Here is a 19,108-nt window from a genome sequence, read left to right as displayed (position 1 = left end):
TCTAAAGATTTAGTAATAGCTCAAAACTCACTTTAGACCCCTCCTCCCACCACCTTGCCTCCCATCTGTAACTAAAGACTGACTAGGCTTGTCCCATTATACAGTAATCACCTACCTGACATTAGAAATATGTTACTTCAGTGGCACTGTAAATATTCAGTTAATATTTCCTTTGCACACAAACCTATGCTTCATTTTAAGTTTACCTATGAAATGTATTTTTTATTTAAATCACAGTGTTCTGTAATTGACTAATGATAAAATGTGAAAACAGCTCTGTAGCTAACGTTAAAGGAACTACCCTTTTTAAAGACATTAGACTAAATATTTACTTAGATTAACATTTCAGGATGGAAAGAGAACAAAGGGCATGATTAGAGAATCTACCTGTAGCACTGAAAACTCCTGAATGATTTCTGAAATGACATAAATTGTTTCTGCTATAGGCAAAAAGCTATTTCCAGTAGATGTTATGATGTCAAATGCACATTCTAGGAGTTCTTTAGGATGACAGCGGTCTAACTTCCGAGGTCTGAAAACTCGCTCTATACAGTATCTAAAGGAAACATTGAAGAAAGAGTCAGCATCTTCAGAGGTCGCCGTCATAAAGCACAGCACTTCTGCAAAATGTTATCTCTATATCCCTTACCTTTTCAAGTTTGATATATTATTTCTAGCAACAAATCTTGCAAAAGGGATCTGAAAAACAAAATATACATAAATTGTTGAAACAAGACATTCTGACTAGGCTCTGGAGATTAATTACTATCATGCAGTAACACTTGTACTCTCACATCTGTAAGTGCCTTAAATATTTGCCATAGCCAAGTAATATTAATCATCCTTGCTCCAAGTTTTAAATAATTACATTTCCCCTCCTGCCAAGTTCCTAGAAGAGCTTGGAGAGGAACACAAGGACATTTCTTAATTACCCTATTGCATGCAAAATGCATCATAAATCAACTATGAGCATATTAAAATGTACAAGCAGATTATTTTGCTGCTTACATAAAAGGAGTATTTTTTAATAAACCTTTGGCTGACACATTTTCCAAACAAGTAATTCCTACAGAAAAATCAATTTTGTGGATCCCACACAAATCCTTAATTAAGAATCATATTGTATAGCTTGATGTTATAAATGCAAAGGAAGGATGAGTTGAACTGACCTTACGTTAAGGAAATGGGAGTATAAAAAGTTATGGTCTTTAACCGTCACTAGTAAATGAAAAACACAAAGCATTTAGGTATTAAATGCAAGGTAATTACTGAGGCCACCATTGCACATAATTTGGTATGACTGAGAGAGGAATCCCAGATTGTAAAATTTGAACTACTCAAAGAGCAATTCCTCCCAAGAGTAGACTGATCCTTGACAACATCTGTTTGAGAAACACAAAACTGGATAGACTGTTACTCACATTCTCTATAAACAAGAAAGGGATGTAAATACTAGAATTTTCACTGATCACTGGAAAAGTCTTGTCTCTTACATGTGGAAGAAAAAACCCCAACAAACAAACTATAAAAACTCCACAAACCAGCAGTGACATCAATTACACTTGTAATATGGCACTATTTTTACCTGTGTAAGATATACTTCTTCTGAAATCCTGAAGCAATGTAAGCTTAAACCAGATTTGCCACTACTGAATCAAAGGTATCTACAAACATCACAAGACTCTTCAAACCCAGCTTTGCCTGCAGAGAGGAAACTACTTACCCTGAGGTCATACGGAAGCATTACCAGCATCCCACTGTGATCCATGAAATAGGAAGCTTCATTATGTTCATATAGTTTTTTATTTCTGGGCATTAGCAGTGGAGTATGCAGCTTGATGGCTCCTGCACAAAACCAGTAAAATAATATTACCTCGCATTTCAGAAGTAACATCTGCTTTATACAAGCTCACAAACAATCTTGCAGACCATGATAATCTCAACCAATGCCTTTAAAAAATTACATTATTTCAAGTGTCCTTAATAGACTTTCCTCTTCTACTCTTTAAACAATGTCATCAAACAAATGTTCCATCTTGCATGCTTCTTGGGCTCAGCAGGCACCCTCACAGAGAAACAGAGAACTGCCAATTCCATAGCCCCAGCAGAATCTTCACTTTGCCTCCCTCTTTGAACACCACCTTTCACAAAAGCATGCATATGAAACAGATGAGAAACTCTACAGATACCACTAGTACTGTTTTGCTCTAGAGGCACTTCTATGGAGAACAGATATTGTTCAGACATAGCATCCTGTGCCTCAAAAAACATATTAGAAGTGTTTATGGTTCACTGTAAGTTATTTAATACCTTTTTTTTCTGGCTGTATTTTGCAACCATCTATTTGTATGAATCCAATCTTAACTGAAACCTAACTATTAACAATAGTATCACTAATTTCTGAAAAATACTTTCCTGTTTTGAATTCTCTACTGATTCTCAAATGGCTATTTTGTTATGGAAGCTTTACTCACTTCTTCAATTAGATGTCAACATAAACTTTTAATTGGGGGGGAAAAAAGCACTGCAAATACAAGAAAGTGCTTCTAATCTTTAGAGAGAGCAATACAGTCTAACAGAAAAAATATATATATCCCATCCCCCATTTTTTTTCCAGAAGAATGAAAACATGTTTCAAAGTCTGTGAAGCTTCTTACTCTGTGACAGAAGTAAAACCATTCTGTTCTCTTAAATCCATTCAATCATTAAAAAAAATTTAAAGGAACAACTCTGGTGAACACACCCACCGTGTCTTTTAAATATCCGGCTGACAATCTCACATACATGCTGCTGTATCTTGGCTGCCCAAACAGAAAAACTACCCTGAAACCATCACAAATAAAAAGTACATATATAATTTATATGCCATGAACACTCCAGGTAATACAGGCAATTATTCCATGTAATACAGGCAATAAGCATTCTGCTATCTCATCCCACTGTAATAAAAAATAACTAGAGCTATAAAAAGCATTATTGTGCTATATTATCTGGTATTTCTTCAGATTTAGAAATGTTTAAAAGCTGAGAAACCAAGAAGGATTACTTTGATTGCCATGATAAGACAGGGAACAAAACAGTCAGAGGCAATGCATTCTGTTGGCAGATAGAAGTAGCATTAGTTTGCTAGAAATTCAGAGTAAAGAAGTAATCATCTGGACATAAGCTTAAAGCTTTACCTGCTATAATCAAACACTGCTTGTTTCTTCCATGAAGAATGAATGTTAATGTTTAAATGGGAAGTGGTTATTCAAGCTCACATAGTACAGATAATAGCTTTAAATGGGAACTAATATGAAGGCTGATTTCAAGAGAGAATGCAATTCTTTCAAACATGTTAAGAGTCTACCCATATAAACTTTTTTTTTAATCCAACATGGGAAAAACTGAAACAACATGCATCCCCTAAACACCTACAAACCTTCAACATATCACTGTCATAGGTATAATCTATAGCTGGAGATACACGCTGTGAAAATATCTGACTCATCATAGTCCTGTAGGCCTTTCCATCCACATTAGCTAAGGTATGGTGGAGTACTTCGTGGAGTTCAGATTCTTCCATCTGTGGTGGTGGAAGATGTTCACTTTTTAACAGCTCCACAGCTGTTGGTCGTGCTGCAGGATCATGGTTCAGGAGCCATGTAATAACTGATCTCTACAAATTAAATACAAACGTTATAGTTTAGAAAAAAATCAGACATTAGCAGTACTTATAACAAACTTCCCAGTCACCTCTTTATTAATAAAAAAATATGAGGCTCTACAGGGGACCAAAAAAAAAGGATCTGAATTTTTTGGGTGGATATTCTTTAGTTTTAAAATTCTGAATATCTTTTATTGTGTTATTATTTGAATAAAATTTACTAAAACACGAAAGCTTTTAGAAATATGCCTCCCGGGATGACAAAATATGTAGTATCCTTTGTTGTTCTATGTTATGCTATCTCTGGCACCTCTTTATCAACAAAGAAAGCAGAATCATAAGCATAACAACAAAGATCTGAGAGTTACACATAATAGAGGGAATCTTCCTGGTATATTACAGTAAACTTTACTAAAGGGAAACATTTTTATGGTAATAGTCACAGGCAGATTGCCATTTCACAGGCATAACAGACAAAAAGATAATGCTGATGTTCAACAAACAGTCCACTAGCACAGGATAGAAGTTATCTAGATGGTCCAGAGAAGATTACACTGAACATTTATCTGCCATGGAGGCATTCATAACACCTCTTGACAACTCTCCAAGCTCAGCACAGTCAATTTAGCTTGCACAACTCTCTCTGTTCTGTGACACAGATTTCTTTTGAAAGTTTAAGAGTTAATCAACACAGCTGTATTTGTCTTAGCCTAAAATTGTCCCTCAGAGCTTAAATAGTATGCCCACAAACTCCACATTTCTTTATGACTGAGCTTAAGGAATTTTGTATAATTCCATGTCAACTTTTTTTTCCTTACTTTGTTCCAATGTCACGTAACAAGAACTTGGAAGAGATCTCTATTTTAAAATTAAGTGGGGAAAAATGATAATAAGTGTTTCTTAACAGGGAATATCTAACAATTAAAGTATCTTCAAAATTACCTGCTTTGCATGACTGACTTCATCAAAGTCTTTAGGAAACACAATAGTAGGCTATAAAAAACAAAAATCACATATGATTGTAACATGCAGTCAAGCTTGCTCAGGCCAGTCTTATTTTTAAGTTCTACATATTTAAACAGAGAAACTAAGCATTTTTATTGCTCATGGGAAAAAAAAAACAAAACAAACAAAAACCACCAAACAAACAAAAAAAAAAACCCACAGAAAAAAAACCCATGCAATTTCAGTTTGAAGAGCTAAAAGGAAAATGAATGTCACTGAACTGCTTTTATGTTTTGTACAATGAAGATACATACCATAATCACAAGCATTTACCAACTACAAATACCAACTGGTTCCTGAGAGCAACTCACTGGGTCTAAACGTGGGTGAAATGAAAACATGATGTCTTTATCTGACGTTTACACCTTTGATGTTTTGCACTATAAAAATTAATTTCACAGATAGAACACTGACTGATGGTAATACCACAGTGCATTAAGGGAATGTCAGTACCAGCTCCAATCTTATTTTTCACTTTTCATTATGTATTTTATAAACCTTTTTTTCCCTAAGCACTCCTTGTGGAAACACTTTATTTTGCATTCTTCTACTTCTCTTAACAAACTATCTGACGCAAAGGATTAGTATCTTTTGTATCTGTGTACTTACCGATCTTAATTGACTAAGAACAAAGATCCTTTCTGATGCAGTATTCATAGGATGGTAAGACATTTCAAAGAATATTATACCCAGACTGTACAGGTCCACTTTCTAAGGGAAAATAAAAAAAGGAAACTTAAATGTAATACCTGTGAATTCTCTGCAGTTGATGATAGCAGAGAAATAACAGTGCTTTGGCTAAATTTCACAGTGTATTACAGCCAGAGATAGAGGTGGGGTTTTTGTGCTTTTGTTTTGGTTTTTGTGGTTTTTTTGTTAAACAGCACAATCCAGACCTGTCAGACTTCAATACCTTTTATCATCACAGCACTGCCATGATGTAAAGGCCTCCCTCTATGAAAATACTTCTGCTTTGAAATTCAGCTCATCTCTGCATACAAACAGGATTCGCAGATGAAAAAAAATAATATTCCTACCTCCCAAAAATCAAGTCTAGGAATCCAGGAGAGCAATATATACTTCTGATGACTTTTTACCTTCATTAAAGACTGTAACATTTATAATCTACTCATTTTTACTCAAGCTCCTCCATGATCACGTGCTTTCAAATTGAAGTTGCTTGCACTTAGTCATAGCACAGGCAGAAAAACTGACTTCCCCACATCCTTTCACTCTTGCTCTCCTCTCAAAGGAGTATTTCTCATTCCCTTGCTTATCACAGCAGTACCTCCACTCCCTGTTCCACCTTGAATTTACCTTTATTGAGCAAGAATGACCTAAATTGTACTTTGGATTCCACGCTACCTTTTAATTAAATCTGCTCTAATCATACCTGATTATACGTAGACTTAGTGCTTCCTTGGACCTCTGGGCTGACATACAGCGCAGTGCCAACCATCCCTGTCAAATTACCTATGTGGCAAAAGATGAAAAAGTTTCAAGAAAGTGTGAGAGAAATACAGCATCAAGTCAAAAAAAGGCACACTCATTTTCCTTCCTCGTTTATGCAAGGTTGGAAGGCAGTCCTTCTTCAGATAAACCCATGCGAGAACAGTTTGGAAAACAGACAGTTCTTCCTTTCACAGGTCAAGTATCCATGTCTATCTATAGTAGCTAAACTTACCTATTACTTTATAGAAGTGCAGTACATCAGTACACAAGTAATACAACTATCTTTCACTTCTATTAACACTCATCTTAAGACATACAAAGTACTAAAGTTTATGCAAAACACAAAATTCAGCCTGTTACAGGTGTCAAAAAACCCCAACCAACCAAAAATCCCTTAACTCCTGAAATTGTCCTGTACAGGCAAGAGAACAGAAGTGCAAATGGAACAGATATACAGAATCTCTATACACCTTATTCTGACAAAAGCAGATATCTACAGCAAAAGGCTAGCAGTGGAAGCAAATTCATTTTTAGATACCAGTCAAAACTGAAAGATTATATGTAGCATATCTACCCAAAGTTGGAGGTGCCCCCCCCCCAAATAAAAAAGGTTTTATCTTCAAAGAATGAATGGAAGTTCTAACAGATTATACAAGACTGCAAAATAAAAGTGATGGCTTAAAATAATTTAGTATAAGCTACTATGCAAACTAACCTGATGGGTCAGACATAGCAGAACTATCTGAGTGATTTTCTTCTTGTTTAGAGACCACCTGAAATCAGGAAAACAGACATACTGTAAATGGCACTTGAAATGTTTCTGTTGGCTTTTCTTAGTCCTTTGATTAACAACACATGGTTTAACTCTAGAATCTTAGAAACAAACAAATTTGTGGCATTCACAATATAAAGTCCAATGAGAACTATGTTTTTATGTTTTATTTTCATCTTTCATGTTATTGCAACACCAAATTCAAGGGGGTTTTTCATTCACTTTCAGCTGTACTTACTGCATTTGCTGGATGATCTGTAGCTAAACCAAAATCACCAATTTTGACATGATCATCTGAATCTAAAAAAATGTTCACAGGTTTCAAGTCTCTGTGGATCATTCCCTATTATAGCAGAACAAAAAAATATATAGACTAGTAGAATATTAAACAATAAACACAATTCAAACTAAAACTCTGTAATAGACTGGAAAAATCATATTACATACTTTTAATGCAGTAGATTTCCCACTGTAATAAGTCACTGACACTTAATTTTGAAGTAAGACTACAGACTGCAGCCAAGAAGCCAGAAACAATAATCAGTGCTACCAGATACAAAAATAAAATAAAAAAAAAAAAAATTGTGACAAAGGGAAAAATCTGAAGTGGTTCATTATAAAATTCAGGTTTATAATAAAGTATTCTAAACCCCTAGAACAGATTAATAATGGGAACGGCAAGGAACGAACCTTGGTAATAAACATCCCAAAATTAATAGAATATGAAGAAACCCATACACAGAAAGATAACACACAGATATTACGGACAGGTCATAAGTGTCATACTTACTAACCTTTTCATGGATATAAGCTAACCCATCTAAAATTTCTCGGAAAAGCCTCCAAAGCCGACTGGTGTCTTCATATAATCCTTGGTCAATAGTATCCCTTAATGTGCTCTTTTCACAATACTCCATCTTCAGTCGTGCAGTGTTAGGGAACAGAGGGAAGAAAGAGCAGTTTTGTCAAGAAAACAGACCATCAAAACCTTGTATCTACATGCATATTAATGGCTGGTCCTGCAACACACAGGTCAGGAGCAAACAGTATCACCAAAATATTTAATTGTTTGCAATTTTCCCGAGAGCTGTCTTTTATAGCTAGAAAAAATGCATTCACTTATGGGTCCTATCCTGTTTTCCGGGACAACAGTACGAGCTTGCAGAGTAGCATATTCTGAACATAAATGTTAAAAACAAGACAAAAGTAGCCAAGCCACTGAAGTGAGTCCAGAAGGCAACAACGTGAAGGGCCTGGTGCACGAGTCTTATGAGGAACAGCTGAGGGAATTAGGGATGTTTAGACTGGAGAAGAGAAGGCTCAGGAGGAACCTGAGTGAGGTGGGGGTTGGTCTCTTCTATCAAGTAACAAGTGATAGGAAAATAGCTAACAACCTCAAGCTGCACCAGGGGAAGTTTAGACTGGATATTAGGAAAAATTTCTTAACCAAAAGGATGATCAAGCATTCGAACAGGTTTCTGGGGGAAGTGGTAGAATCACTGTCCCTGGAACTGTTAAAAAAAGTGTAGACAAGGCCCTTAGTAACATGGTTTAGTGGTGGTCTTGGCAGTCCCTGGGTAGCGGCTGGACTTGATGATCTTAAAGGTCTTTTCCAACCTAGCTGATCTATGATTCTAACTAAAGAACCTTAGAAGGCATAACAAGCCATGTGCTCTGCCACCAGCCAAGCCTTTCAGAAAACCAGTCTATTGCAAAACCAAGACTGATCTTGGCCTCATCTGCAATTTTAAAGGTCATTGCTTCCCTCATGAAAACCAGCAATTAATCTCTGCAGGCTGGAATAAGCAGTATCTTTTATCTGAAAATTCAAGTTAGTTTATACCTGAATATACAGGTAATGCACTGTCTGAATGACTTGTGCCTTGTCTTCTCCTCCATGGCTGTTCTTTTCATGCCCTTCTTCATCCTTTATCACAATTAAGAGTAACAGTACAGTTAGCTATAAGAAGCCATCCAGAGATTTTTATATGCATATTACTATTTTCTAATGGCTGAAACGCATTGATGAGAAATCATCTTTTGTGACTACATTTGAATAACATAAAAATCTATAAAAATAATTTGCTGACATTTTCGTAATGCCACTGCTCCTAAATAAACTACAAAACCAGGTGTGACCCAACTCTCATTTTCAAAGTGAGAACGAGTAATATTTTGCCCTCACAAGACACTAGAGGAAAAACATTCAAGATCTGGGTGAAACATGTATCTCAAAGTGTGTCATGTTTAAAAAACCCAAAATAAAAAAAAAAATCAGATTAAAACATACAAAACCTACTTAATAGTATTAACAATGCACCCTCCACCCCACCCAAACATTTTGATATAAACATAGTGACAAAAAAATAGTTGAGCTCCAGAGGTCCCTTTCAACCCTAACGATTCTATGATTCTGTGAATGCAGCTCACTATGGCACAACATTTACTCTGATGGAACATAACCATATGTGGTTCTGTACTTACACCAGAACTGAAATGAAACTTCTCAACTGACCTCTTTGCTTGTCAAAGACTATTTTTATGATCTTTTTATTTTCACTAGCTTTATCTTTATACTTACTGGAAGCTGACCTTTACTGTTTTCATCTTCATTATCAAAAATTATTTCACTTTCAGAATCTGTGGTTGGCCTGTTTAAAAACAAGAAAGGAAAGAAGAAGTTTTGGGTGCTGAGAAATCTGGAAACTATTTGCAGAAAAAAAAATAAAAAGAAAAATCTAAGCTTCTGTTAAAGACCTTCCATATGCCTTAAACAAAAACAGCAAACCAAAACAAAACCCCCAAAAGTATCCTGCTTGCAAATAACACTTCCTTTGCCATCCCTGTTTTTTAAAGGAAAGGTTTATCTCTGCATCAGTACAATCCCACTTGTATACTTAATAAGCAAAACTGAGGCACACTTAACTTGCTTAAACGAAAGACTTACCATGAGCAAAAGGACAAGTAAAACATTTTTCAGGATTTGAAAATATTTCTCTATTATTGTTTATTAAAAACTTTACTCTTAAGGTTGGAAAAGACAATCCAGCATAAACAGTTATGCATTCTGACAGAAATTATAAGAATATTCTAGAAGCCTAAACCCAGATTTTCCTTCTACACTCACTGTTCTTAGCTGCAAAATTTCCTCTCCCTGGCTATCTGACTGCTGGCAAATGCATTGATTTTGAGCCAACGGACAGAACAAAATGCAGTGAATTAAAAAGAAGTGAGAATGATAAAAGACACAAAATTGGAAAAATAACTCTGTTCATGTTCCCTACAGTGCCAGTACTAAAGCCTACTTACAGAAATGACTGCGAGAAAACCCCATCACCATCGTCATCATCATCACTGGACTCTGGATCAGCTCCACTGAATTTGTTGCTGGAGGATCTTTCACATGAAGTACTCCACTCAACTGAACTTGTCAAAACCGGAGGAGGAGCATTAGCTTCCACAACACTTGTCTCCTCAGCATTAAAGATGAAGACACCAGCTTTGGTGGACATTCTTTTATCTTCGTTTGTTTCAGATGATGACACCGTGGGAACAGGGTGTTCATGTTTTTCTATCCAAGCATTGTAATACCTTACGATATTCTCATGGTTCAAGCGGGAAAGTAATGTTACTTCTCCCTTAATCCTCCGAAATTGCCTGCTGGCAGGGTTTACACGGATACGTTTCACAGCATAATAGCAACCATCAAGGTTATTTCTTACCTGCAAAATTCAAATAAATCTAAAAAGTCAACTACTTTTCTTTACCAAATAGAACCAGAAGTAGAGTAATTTCATATAAGAGAAAGTTTTCCTTCCAACTGGGAAATGAATACAATTCAAATGCAAGCTTCCCCATACTGACAGGCTACTCCCCAGACTCTCAGCAACCTCGCACAAAACTTATCAGCCTATTCCAGATAAAAACCACAAGACAGGCACAGCATGCTAAAAGATAATATATAAAGCGATGCAAACACTATGCATATTGTTTTGCTTCTGAGAAATCAAACACATCACCAAAAAGGAAATAATTTTTCTACCACACCTTAATGACTGCTCCAAAAGCCCCTTTGCCAAGTAATTTGAGCTCTTCAAACTCATTGTAGTAGCGTGAAAATTGTCTCTGTGTTTCTGTGACAAAGGAAGCACTGGATATCTGACTGCTGGGTACAACTGTCTCTATGCAGTCTATGCCTGCCGAATCTGTAAAGAGGATATCAAAGTCACCACTGCTGGCAGTATGGGGTATGGGGATAAACCACAAGGGACTGCCAAAAAAGCATTAGAAGATAAAACCTAAGTAACTTCAAGTACAACTGAAATCTAAAATACAGGAGTGTTCTGCACTACTACAGAACTTAAGTTCTGGTGCAAGCATAAACCTTAATAGAATTTTTAATTACTAACATTAATCATGCTGGACAAAGGAACTGATTCTAATAAGAATATAACAAAGGAAGTCTTATTCACACAACATCTTCCAAGGACAAAATTAAGGCTGAAATTTACACTATATAGGAGGTGGATGAATTTACAGGATGAATTTACAGGTGGATGAATTTACAGCATCAGCTTTGACTAACGAGGCAACAGCAGTAGGCCCACAGCCAGCTAGTCATGGATATGGAAGTTAAAGACCATACCAACTCATGTAAAACACTTGTGCAGTCTTGTGAAGCTCACTTTTTTCCTATTACTGCAGCACATAGTCCACTTATTTATCAGTATACAGAAAGAAACAAGTTTCTTACCATCTAGGTTTTCTTCAGCTACAGGCATTTTCATCCGTGGAATGTTTATAAAACTATGTTGCAACAGCTGCTGAGGAGTCCATCTTTCCTTATCTTCCAAGCAAACACATCTGTCAGCAAAGTAAGAGAAAACTGTTAAAAAACCTATTCCATTTCAGGCCTAAATGTTCAAAGAGGTCTCCTCATATTTAAGAAATTATCATTGTTATAATTCATATTGGAATCAGAAGCAAAGACAGATTAAATTACTTACCCATCATGGCATATAAACATGGTATCAGGGCAAAGAATAAGAGAGCACCAGACTTGTTCTCCCAAATCCCAGATTAGCTGCCTTAGCTGTGAAGGAGCAATTACCTCTCCTCTACAAATTTTAACTAGTGACACAGGGGGATCTATTTGCTCTTTCAGAAAACCATCCAAATCTTTAAAAAAATAACAGAAGCCAAAAGACACAGGAATGCAACAAACATACCTTCCCAGAAAGTCCTGGAAGTCAGCAGGTAAAGTGGTAGGAACAGCAACTGGGAATTCCTTGGTTTCTTGGCCCTGGCTGAGTGAAAGCAGAAGCAAGCCCAGACTCCATACATCTCCTTTTTTTCCAGGTTTGCTGGGAAGACCATTATCACTAAAATGAACTTTGGTTTGCTCAAAAACATCTGCTTTGCAGATATCAGCTAAGCGCTTGGAAATGCTGTAGTCTGTCACCTTGACATTTCCTTCAGCATCTACCAGAATACTGGAAGCACAGAGAACTTTGTGTACTACTGAATTATTGTGCAAATAGTCGAGAGCTGACAAGATCTGGGTCACATAATGGCGCAACTGCTCAACTGGAACTGGAGTCTCTTTGCGTAAGTACGTAGAAAGGCTGCAACCACTTATATGCTCCACTAAAATGTCCACCACAATTGAATCATCCCGTTCTTTAAGGTTCATACGTTTATAATGCACTATGTTTGGGTGACTTAGCTTCGTTAGTGAGCTGAACTCTGTTTCTGCACCCTGAAGCTGTTAGAGAAAAAACAATATAACATGCAATGTATCATGTCATGAACGCATTACTACTAAAGTACATAACATATACAAAATATATACATTATATTCTCATCATGTTTGAAAAGGAAGTATTGTATACAAGGGACAAGAATAACTTTGGTTTCTGCCAGGTAAGCTTGATTCTAATTTTTTATTATTTTATTTATGCATACTCACAAATACATGTTCTTGCATTTATGTCATTGTAACTCCTGAATACCCATCTTCTTCTGTGGTGCAGATACTCTAAACACCAACATCTGCAAGCTCATCACCACACCACCCTCTCAAGTTTAATATACACTAGCAGCCTCCAGAAAAGCACAGAACCCTACTTAAACCTGTATGAAGTCAAATGCAAAATATGGGCATTACCTGTTTCTTACACTTCTCAATCTTATCCATTTCATGTGTTGTAAGAAATCTTCCCACCTTTTTTTGCCAGTGCAGAACCCACTCATATATTAAAACAAAGTCTCCACTGCGCATTTCCAAGGCATTGTACACCGATTTACCAAGCTGTTCATCCTTGCCTATAGACAGAAAGAGAGAGAAGAGAAACAGGGCTTCTTTTGTTTCTAAGATCTGACAAGAGCTCCTGCAAATGCTAAATGAACATCATTAAGCCTGCTTTCTACAGCTTCAGAAACTCAAACTGACTTACAACTGAACAAGATCCATACCTACATGGTAGATATGGAAAACACCAGGTCTGATGAGACTGGATGATATATAGCAGTAGTCAGATGAAAGGAATAGTACATTGGCAAAAAAATTGCTGCACATTTTAAAGAATTTCAGGTTTTAATAAATGTTATACCTGCTGAGCAAATGCCAAGCTCTACACACAGCAACATCCTTGAACTACAAAATAATAAAATTCCCTTTACTCCAGGGACTTCCAGGCTGTTCATGCTACCACTGAGGAAGTGTTATACTGAAAACAAACGATGAAAACATTTGATGGTCCATTCATATGGGCATTTCATGGAGGCCTTTCAGCTCTGAGTCTCCTATCATTGTATTTTAATTTTTTTGCTGTATCTCCTGCTTTGATGCCACTGCTATTGGCAACAATAGGAGAAGAGCAAGTATGCATTTTTATCCCTATGCTTATTACTGGTTCCACATGTTACTGAAAGCTAAATGACTTCTTACTTGGTAGCCATTTTTATCTGACAAGCTAGCTATTTAAATTTAAAAGCAAATAATTTTCAGTATTATTTTAATTATGTATAGGGGATAAAATATTGAGAAGATGGGTGGGTTTTTTTGGTATGGCTATTCAGTTATGCAATTGTATCTGAAGTAGCAAATCTTTACTTAAAACAGTCATAAGAAAATATAAAATATTTATCACAAAGTAACTTTTCTTACTGCTCCCACTCTCAACTGCTACATTTCACAATCCACAAGATTCTCTCCATCCTTGATGCTTGTAGTTATCAACATTGTGTAAGCTCCCCCTCTCAAGAAAATCCCAAACAAAAAAATCCAACAACAATAAAACAACAGCCCCAAGCCCAGTACTTGAAGCTGCAATTGTAATTTTGCTTACCTAGACATTTTCCTTTATGGACAATAAGTTGTCCGGCACCACTTGTGCTGAAGTTCAAAATTTCATGATTTCCAGGGGACTCCTCATTATTATTAACAGAAAGCTGGCGTTCTCGTCTGCAATATGAACAGAATGTTTTTCTCCAACTCAAAAAGATAATATTGTTGCAGTCCCTAGTCCCTAAAGATATTAATTCTGCAAGAGGATTAGGTTTCTGAGACTTGTATTCAATAATATCCATTCATTTAAAAAATACTGAGTTACTGCAAAGATATATGATTAGAAATTCAGCATTTTAGCAGCAACATCATGCTGAGCTCTGTATTTTAAGCCTGAGGGGGAAGTGGCAGCAAAAAACCCAGAAACAAACGAACAAAAGAAAACCAAAGCCCCCAGCCTACCTGTATCATCACCAGCCCTAATCTAGATGAGTTATGTACTGGCAAAAGAACCCTCCAGTAACTTCAATGTCCCTCCAGTAAGTTACTCTGCAAAAGCAATTAGCATTATCCGATTCTCTGATAGGGAACTTTACACTTGCACATGCTTTGAGGTGAATATAAGCTTTAATTTATTGTGCTATTCCAAATCCTTCATTAATTGATTTAAAAATTTTCTTTTTTCTTTAACTGGTAACATATTGCATACTTTTAAGAAACTAAGTATGTTCTGAATATGCTTTCCAATGTTTGCCAAATACTATGTTAAATTAAGGGCCAAGCTGACTCTCTTAATTAGAAAGTTCTCAAGTTATCCAATAGCACATGAATTCAAGCATGCCAAATGAAGTGTGGGGGGAGAGAGGATGACACAACAACAAAATGAACAACTGAGCAAGCTGACACACTACTCTCTTGCCTTCAAATTTCACTTTGAAATCTAATGTTTGGGAGGAAAAGAAAAAAATCCACATGCAAACTGACATACTTTGAACGTCCAGCTGAATTTGGTCGGTGCTTATTATTTACTCCATGTTCCAAAGAGCTCCCATTCAAACGTGAAGCAACTCTCTTGTGAGAATTTTCTTGGCATGTCAGAGCAGCTACTTCCAAACGTTCCTATAGATCAGGAAAAACACCAAGTAAGTACAGGAAATGCTCCTGTCTTCAAAATACATGAATACTTGACTATTACTCTTTAAAGCCACCCAAATCACAGAAGAAACAGGTTTTCATAATATAAATGTACATATGAGGCTCTGGAAGAAGTGCTGAGATTCAGAAAGTACATTTAAGCACTGTCCACAGGCAAAAAGATTCTTTACAATGAAAGCAGAGACATTAATATGCTATCTTTTTTTTTATGTCTGTTTGAAAACATCCATTTCAGTACACTTAAGATGCTAATATATTAAACTGTTTTCCCTTGCAGTTGATTTTATTCCAGCAATAAACTCCATATAATCAAGAACATATTTTAACGTAGATCTATCAGATGCACTGGATGAGAAAAGACGTCCAGGACAATTCAGTCTTGTAAATCTTTCAAGTTTCTGTAAGTGTATGTTATGGTATTGACAAGACATTGTTGCAATGGTTTTCGCATGCCTGCTTAGAAAGAATACCTGTTTGGCAATCTCTTTCTTTTTTCTTTCTTCTCTTTTCTCTTCCTCCCTTCTCTGAATCTCGTTAAGGATTTCACGTTGCTGAAATGAATTTTGGTGGTGTTAGAGATGCAAACAGCACATATAATTCAACTGCTAACCTTACCCTGGTATAATTAAAAAAAACCAACCAAACAAAAATAAAGCTGATGCTAATTTTTCAACAGTGTAAAAGAGGACTGGAGGATCTCACAAGAGTAAAAAAAAACAATATAAAATTAGAAGTCAACTTTCTCAGGAGAGCAAATTTAACAGCATCAATTGCATGGTATAGGAGGCTGGAGTTGTAGACAAAGGAAAATTACTTCGATTGACAGACCCAACAATAAAGCTCCACACACCAGAGAGACAACAGAAGAAGCAAAAACATGTTTCTCAGAACGAGAGCTATGCGACCCATATTCCCACAGTGTGGAGACTCCACACTGGTAGTCTCTGTGACACTTAGATGAATTCCCCTATTTTTAATGAGTAATGTATGTGGGCTCAAGGTCTCTTTAGACTAAATTCATTGTGCTCTGGACAAGTTTGTCATAGTGAACATTCCAGCCACCCTATGGGTGAAGGAAGGTATGATTATTCATCTATAAAGAACTGGACAGATGGCCACATGCAAAGAGTTCTGGTCAATGGATCAATGTCCAGTTGGATACCAGTAACAAGTGGTGGCCCTCAGGGATCGGCGTTGGGACCAGTCAAGTTCAACATCTTTTTTGGTGACATGGACAGTGGGATTGGGTGCACCCTCAGCAAGTTTGCCGATGACACCAAGCTGTGTGGTTCGGTTGATAACACTGGAGGGAAGGAATACCATCCAGAGGGACCCTGACACACTTGTGAGGTGGGCTGATGCCAACCTCATGAAGTTTAACCATACCAAATGCAAGGTCCTACACTTGGGTTGAGCAATCCCAGGCATACCTACAGGTTGGGCAGAGAAGAGATTCAGAGCAGCCCTGCGGAGGACTTGGGGGTGTTGGTCGATGAGAAACTTAACATGAGCAGGCTTCAGTATGCACTCAAAGCCCAGAAAGCCAACCATATCCTGGGCTGCATCAAAAGGAGCGTGACCAGCAGGTCAAAGGAGGTGATCCTGCCCCTCTACTATGCTCTTGTGAGACCTCACCTGGAGTATTGTGTGCAGTTCTGGTGTCCTCAGCATAAAAAGGACATGGAACTGTTGGAACAAGTCCAGAGGAGGGCCACGAGGAGGATGATCAGGGGGCTGGAGCACCTCCCGTGTGAACACAGGCTGAGAAAGTTGGGGCTATTCAGCCTGGAGAAGAGAAGGCTGCATGGAAGCTGCTGGCCTTCCAGTATCTGAAGGGGGCCTACAAGGATGCTGGGGATGGACTCTTCATTAGGGGCTGTAACGATAGGAGAAGGGGTAACGGGTTCAAGCTTAAACAGGGGAAGTTTAGATTGGATATAAGGAGGAAGTTCTTTACTGTAAGGGTGGTGGGGCACTGGAATGGGTTGCCCAGGGAAGCTGTGAATGCTCCATCCCTGGTACTGTTCAAGGCCAGGTCGGACAGAGCCTTGGATGACATGGTTTAGTGTGAGGTGTCCCTGCTCATGGGAGGGGCGTTGGAACTAGATGATCTTAAGGTCCTTTCCAGCCCTAACTATCCTATGATGCTATAATCTGTCTGCCTAATACATCCTAGTTTAAGATGGAACACAATGTATACATTTAATTCCACTTTTGTGTAAGCATGTCTTTATAAGTTATTTTCATAGGATCTGGAACCAACAGTTAAGGTTTGTTTCAGGCATAAATATTTCTCAGGGTTAAAACTACATCATTAAAATGTTACAATTGCAGCAGCAGATAGTACATATAGTACACATTGATCAGCTCATACTGACAGGTCTGAGAATGTAGTAATTCATTAAAACCCACAGTTATGCAGGATGACTCAGAAAACTGTGATTGTTTACTTTAAGAGTACATGGCTATTCATACTTTCTCTTACCTCCTGCTCTTCTCTTCTCTTAACTTCTTGTGCCCTGCGCAATTCCTCCTGAGCCAGTCTTTCTCGTTCTTTTTGATGATTTTTTAACATTTCTTCATGAAAAGACTTGGAGGGTGGTTTATTATACTCACTGAGAAATGACTGTATATGGTCGGCAAGTTCAAATATCATCACCTGAAAGAAAATAAAGATGAATGACACGCAGAGTTCAAAGAACAAGTAGATCACATAGTAAAATAAAACCCAACTTGAAGAAGCCATACAGCAGCAGTGTGACTGCTGATTTTGTTACTTACCAGCCTGAATTTACTATATTTCAGTATTTTTTGTCAGAACTACTTATTAATAAACCGTAACATGAAAAATCCCTGACCACATTAGCAAAGAGGAAAAAAAATACTCAAAAATAACCAACTTGAAACACCATCTTTTTCTTAAAAGTATTCTTTTATTTTTTTCCACAAATATACATTTATGACATGCAAGTAACAACAGAATAAAACCTCTGTAATTGTCTATTACTGTTTCTGCTGCTTATTACTGATGAAATAATTACTTAAGTCACTGCTACTGTGAAATCCAATCCCTCCTCTGTAGGTTAGCCCCTGCAGTTGGAACTGTACAGCCACCTAAAGCATTTCACAATCTTGTAACCACTCCCTGGAAGTAAGAGCTGCACTTAAAACTCGGCTGAATTCTGCTATGTGGTTTTCAGTGTTGGAATAAATTTTCGGTTACTGTTGCTTGAAATGGGTATGTACTGATGATCTATTGACACGTCAGAGCTTAACCTTTCATCAGTCTAGCAGCATGCCTTTATTAATTCAAGCAATCCATAGTGCTAACAGACCATTGCATCTCCAGAATTAAAGAACAGTACATCAGAAAGATGCATCCAACCAGCCAGCAGCAGCACTGAGCAGGATTTGCATGTATACATGGGAGAACAGCCAAACTAAATGTACCATCTGCCTGTAACAGGCTGACATTTAGAAGATTCTCAAACACTGAATCCCCTGCTTGAAAGTAAGAATGAAGCCAGGAGACAATTCAGAATAGGAAGAATAGCACAGTATGCATACACCTGACATGTGCAAACCAAAATACCTTTCCCAGGTTACTATTCAGAAGGCAAGGCAATCATGCATGCACTCACGTGTATTTAAAAATAAAAATAAAAGGAGGAATCCCAATAATCAAAACCTCAACCAATCTACTATTCCATTTGGGAGGTAACAGGTATTTTCAAGTTTTCTATGCTGCAGAATACTCTTTAACAAAGAATAGCTGTCCAGGCAGAGAAAA

The 19,108-nt window shown here is 37.2% G+C and overlaps 1 protein-coding gene across 2 annotated transcripts in view; it reads right to left on the bottom strand.

Annotated features, from left to right (window-relative positions):
- Positions 1-19,108, bottom strand: part of EIF2AK4 (eukaryotic translation initiation factor 2 alpha kinase 4) — a 36,620-nt gene that overhangs the window by 12,967 nt on the left and 4,545 nt on the right. For both annotated transcript variants that reach the window (XR_009729564.1, XM_061380227.1), the window contains exons 4-25: positions 17,804-17,977; positions 15,789-15,869; positions 15,152-15,282; positions 14,225-14,340; positions 13,042-13,199; positions 12,104-12,639; positions 11,629-11,738; positions 10,923-11,080; positions 10,185-10,597; positions 9,457-9,526; positions 8,719-8,802; positions 7,670-7,792; positions 7,114-7,218; positions 6,819-6,876; positions 6,045-6,124; positions 5,261-5,362; positions 4,589-4,639; positions 3,422-3,658; positions 2,748-2,823; positions 1,724-1,845; positions 650-699; positions 388-556 (exon numbers count right to left, since the gene is read on the bottom strand). Coding sequence is in view for 1 of the 2 variants with exons in the window: in XM_061380227.1 (XP_061236211.1) it covers positions 388-556; positions 650-699; positions 1,724-1,845; positions 2,748-2,823; positions 3,422-3,658; positions 4,589-4,639; positions 5,261-5,362; positions 6,045-6,124; positions 6,819-6,876; positions 7,114-7,218; positions 7,670-7,792; positions 8,719-8,802; positions 9,457-9,526; positions 10,185-10,597; positions 10,923-11,080; positions 11,629-11,738; positions 12,104-12,639; positions 13,042-13,199; positions 14,225-14,340; positions 15,152-15,282; positions 15,789-15,869; positions 17,804-17,977 (3,204 nt within the window). In the remaining variant the exon portion in view is untranslated. The remainder of the gene's footprint in view (positions 1-387; positions 557-649; positions 700-1,723; positions 1,846-2,747; positions 2,824-3,421; positions 3,659-4,588; positions 4,640-5,260; positions 5,363-6,044; positions 6,125-6,818; positions 6,877-7,113; positions 7,219-7,669; positions 7,793-8,718; positions 8,803-9,456; positions 9,527-10,184; positions 10,598-10,922; positions 11,081-11,628; positions 11,739-12,103; positions 12,640-13,041; positions 13,200-14,224; positions 14,341-15,151; positions 15,283-15,788; positions 15,870-17,803; positions 17,978-19,108) is intronic.

This window comes from Neopsephotus bourkii, unplaced genomic scaffold (assembly GCF_033783945.1).
Source record: "Neopsephotus bourkii isolate Nb327-2 ecotype Australia unplaced genomic scaffold, CSIRO-AGI_Nbou_v1 NB_1792, whole genome shotgun sequence".
In the NCBI taxonomy this organism is placed as follows: domain Eukaryota; kingdom Metazoa; phylum Chordata; class Aves; order Psittaciformes; family Psittacidae; genus Neopsephotus; species Neopsephotus bourkii.
This window is presented reverse-complemented; position numbering and strand designations above follow the sequence as displayed.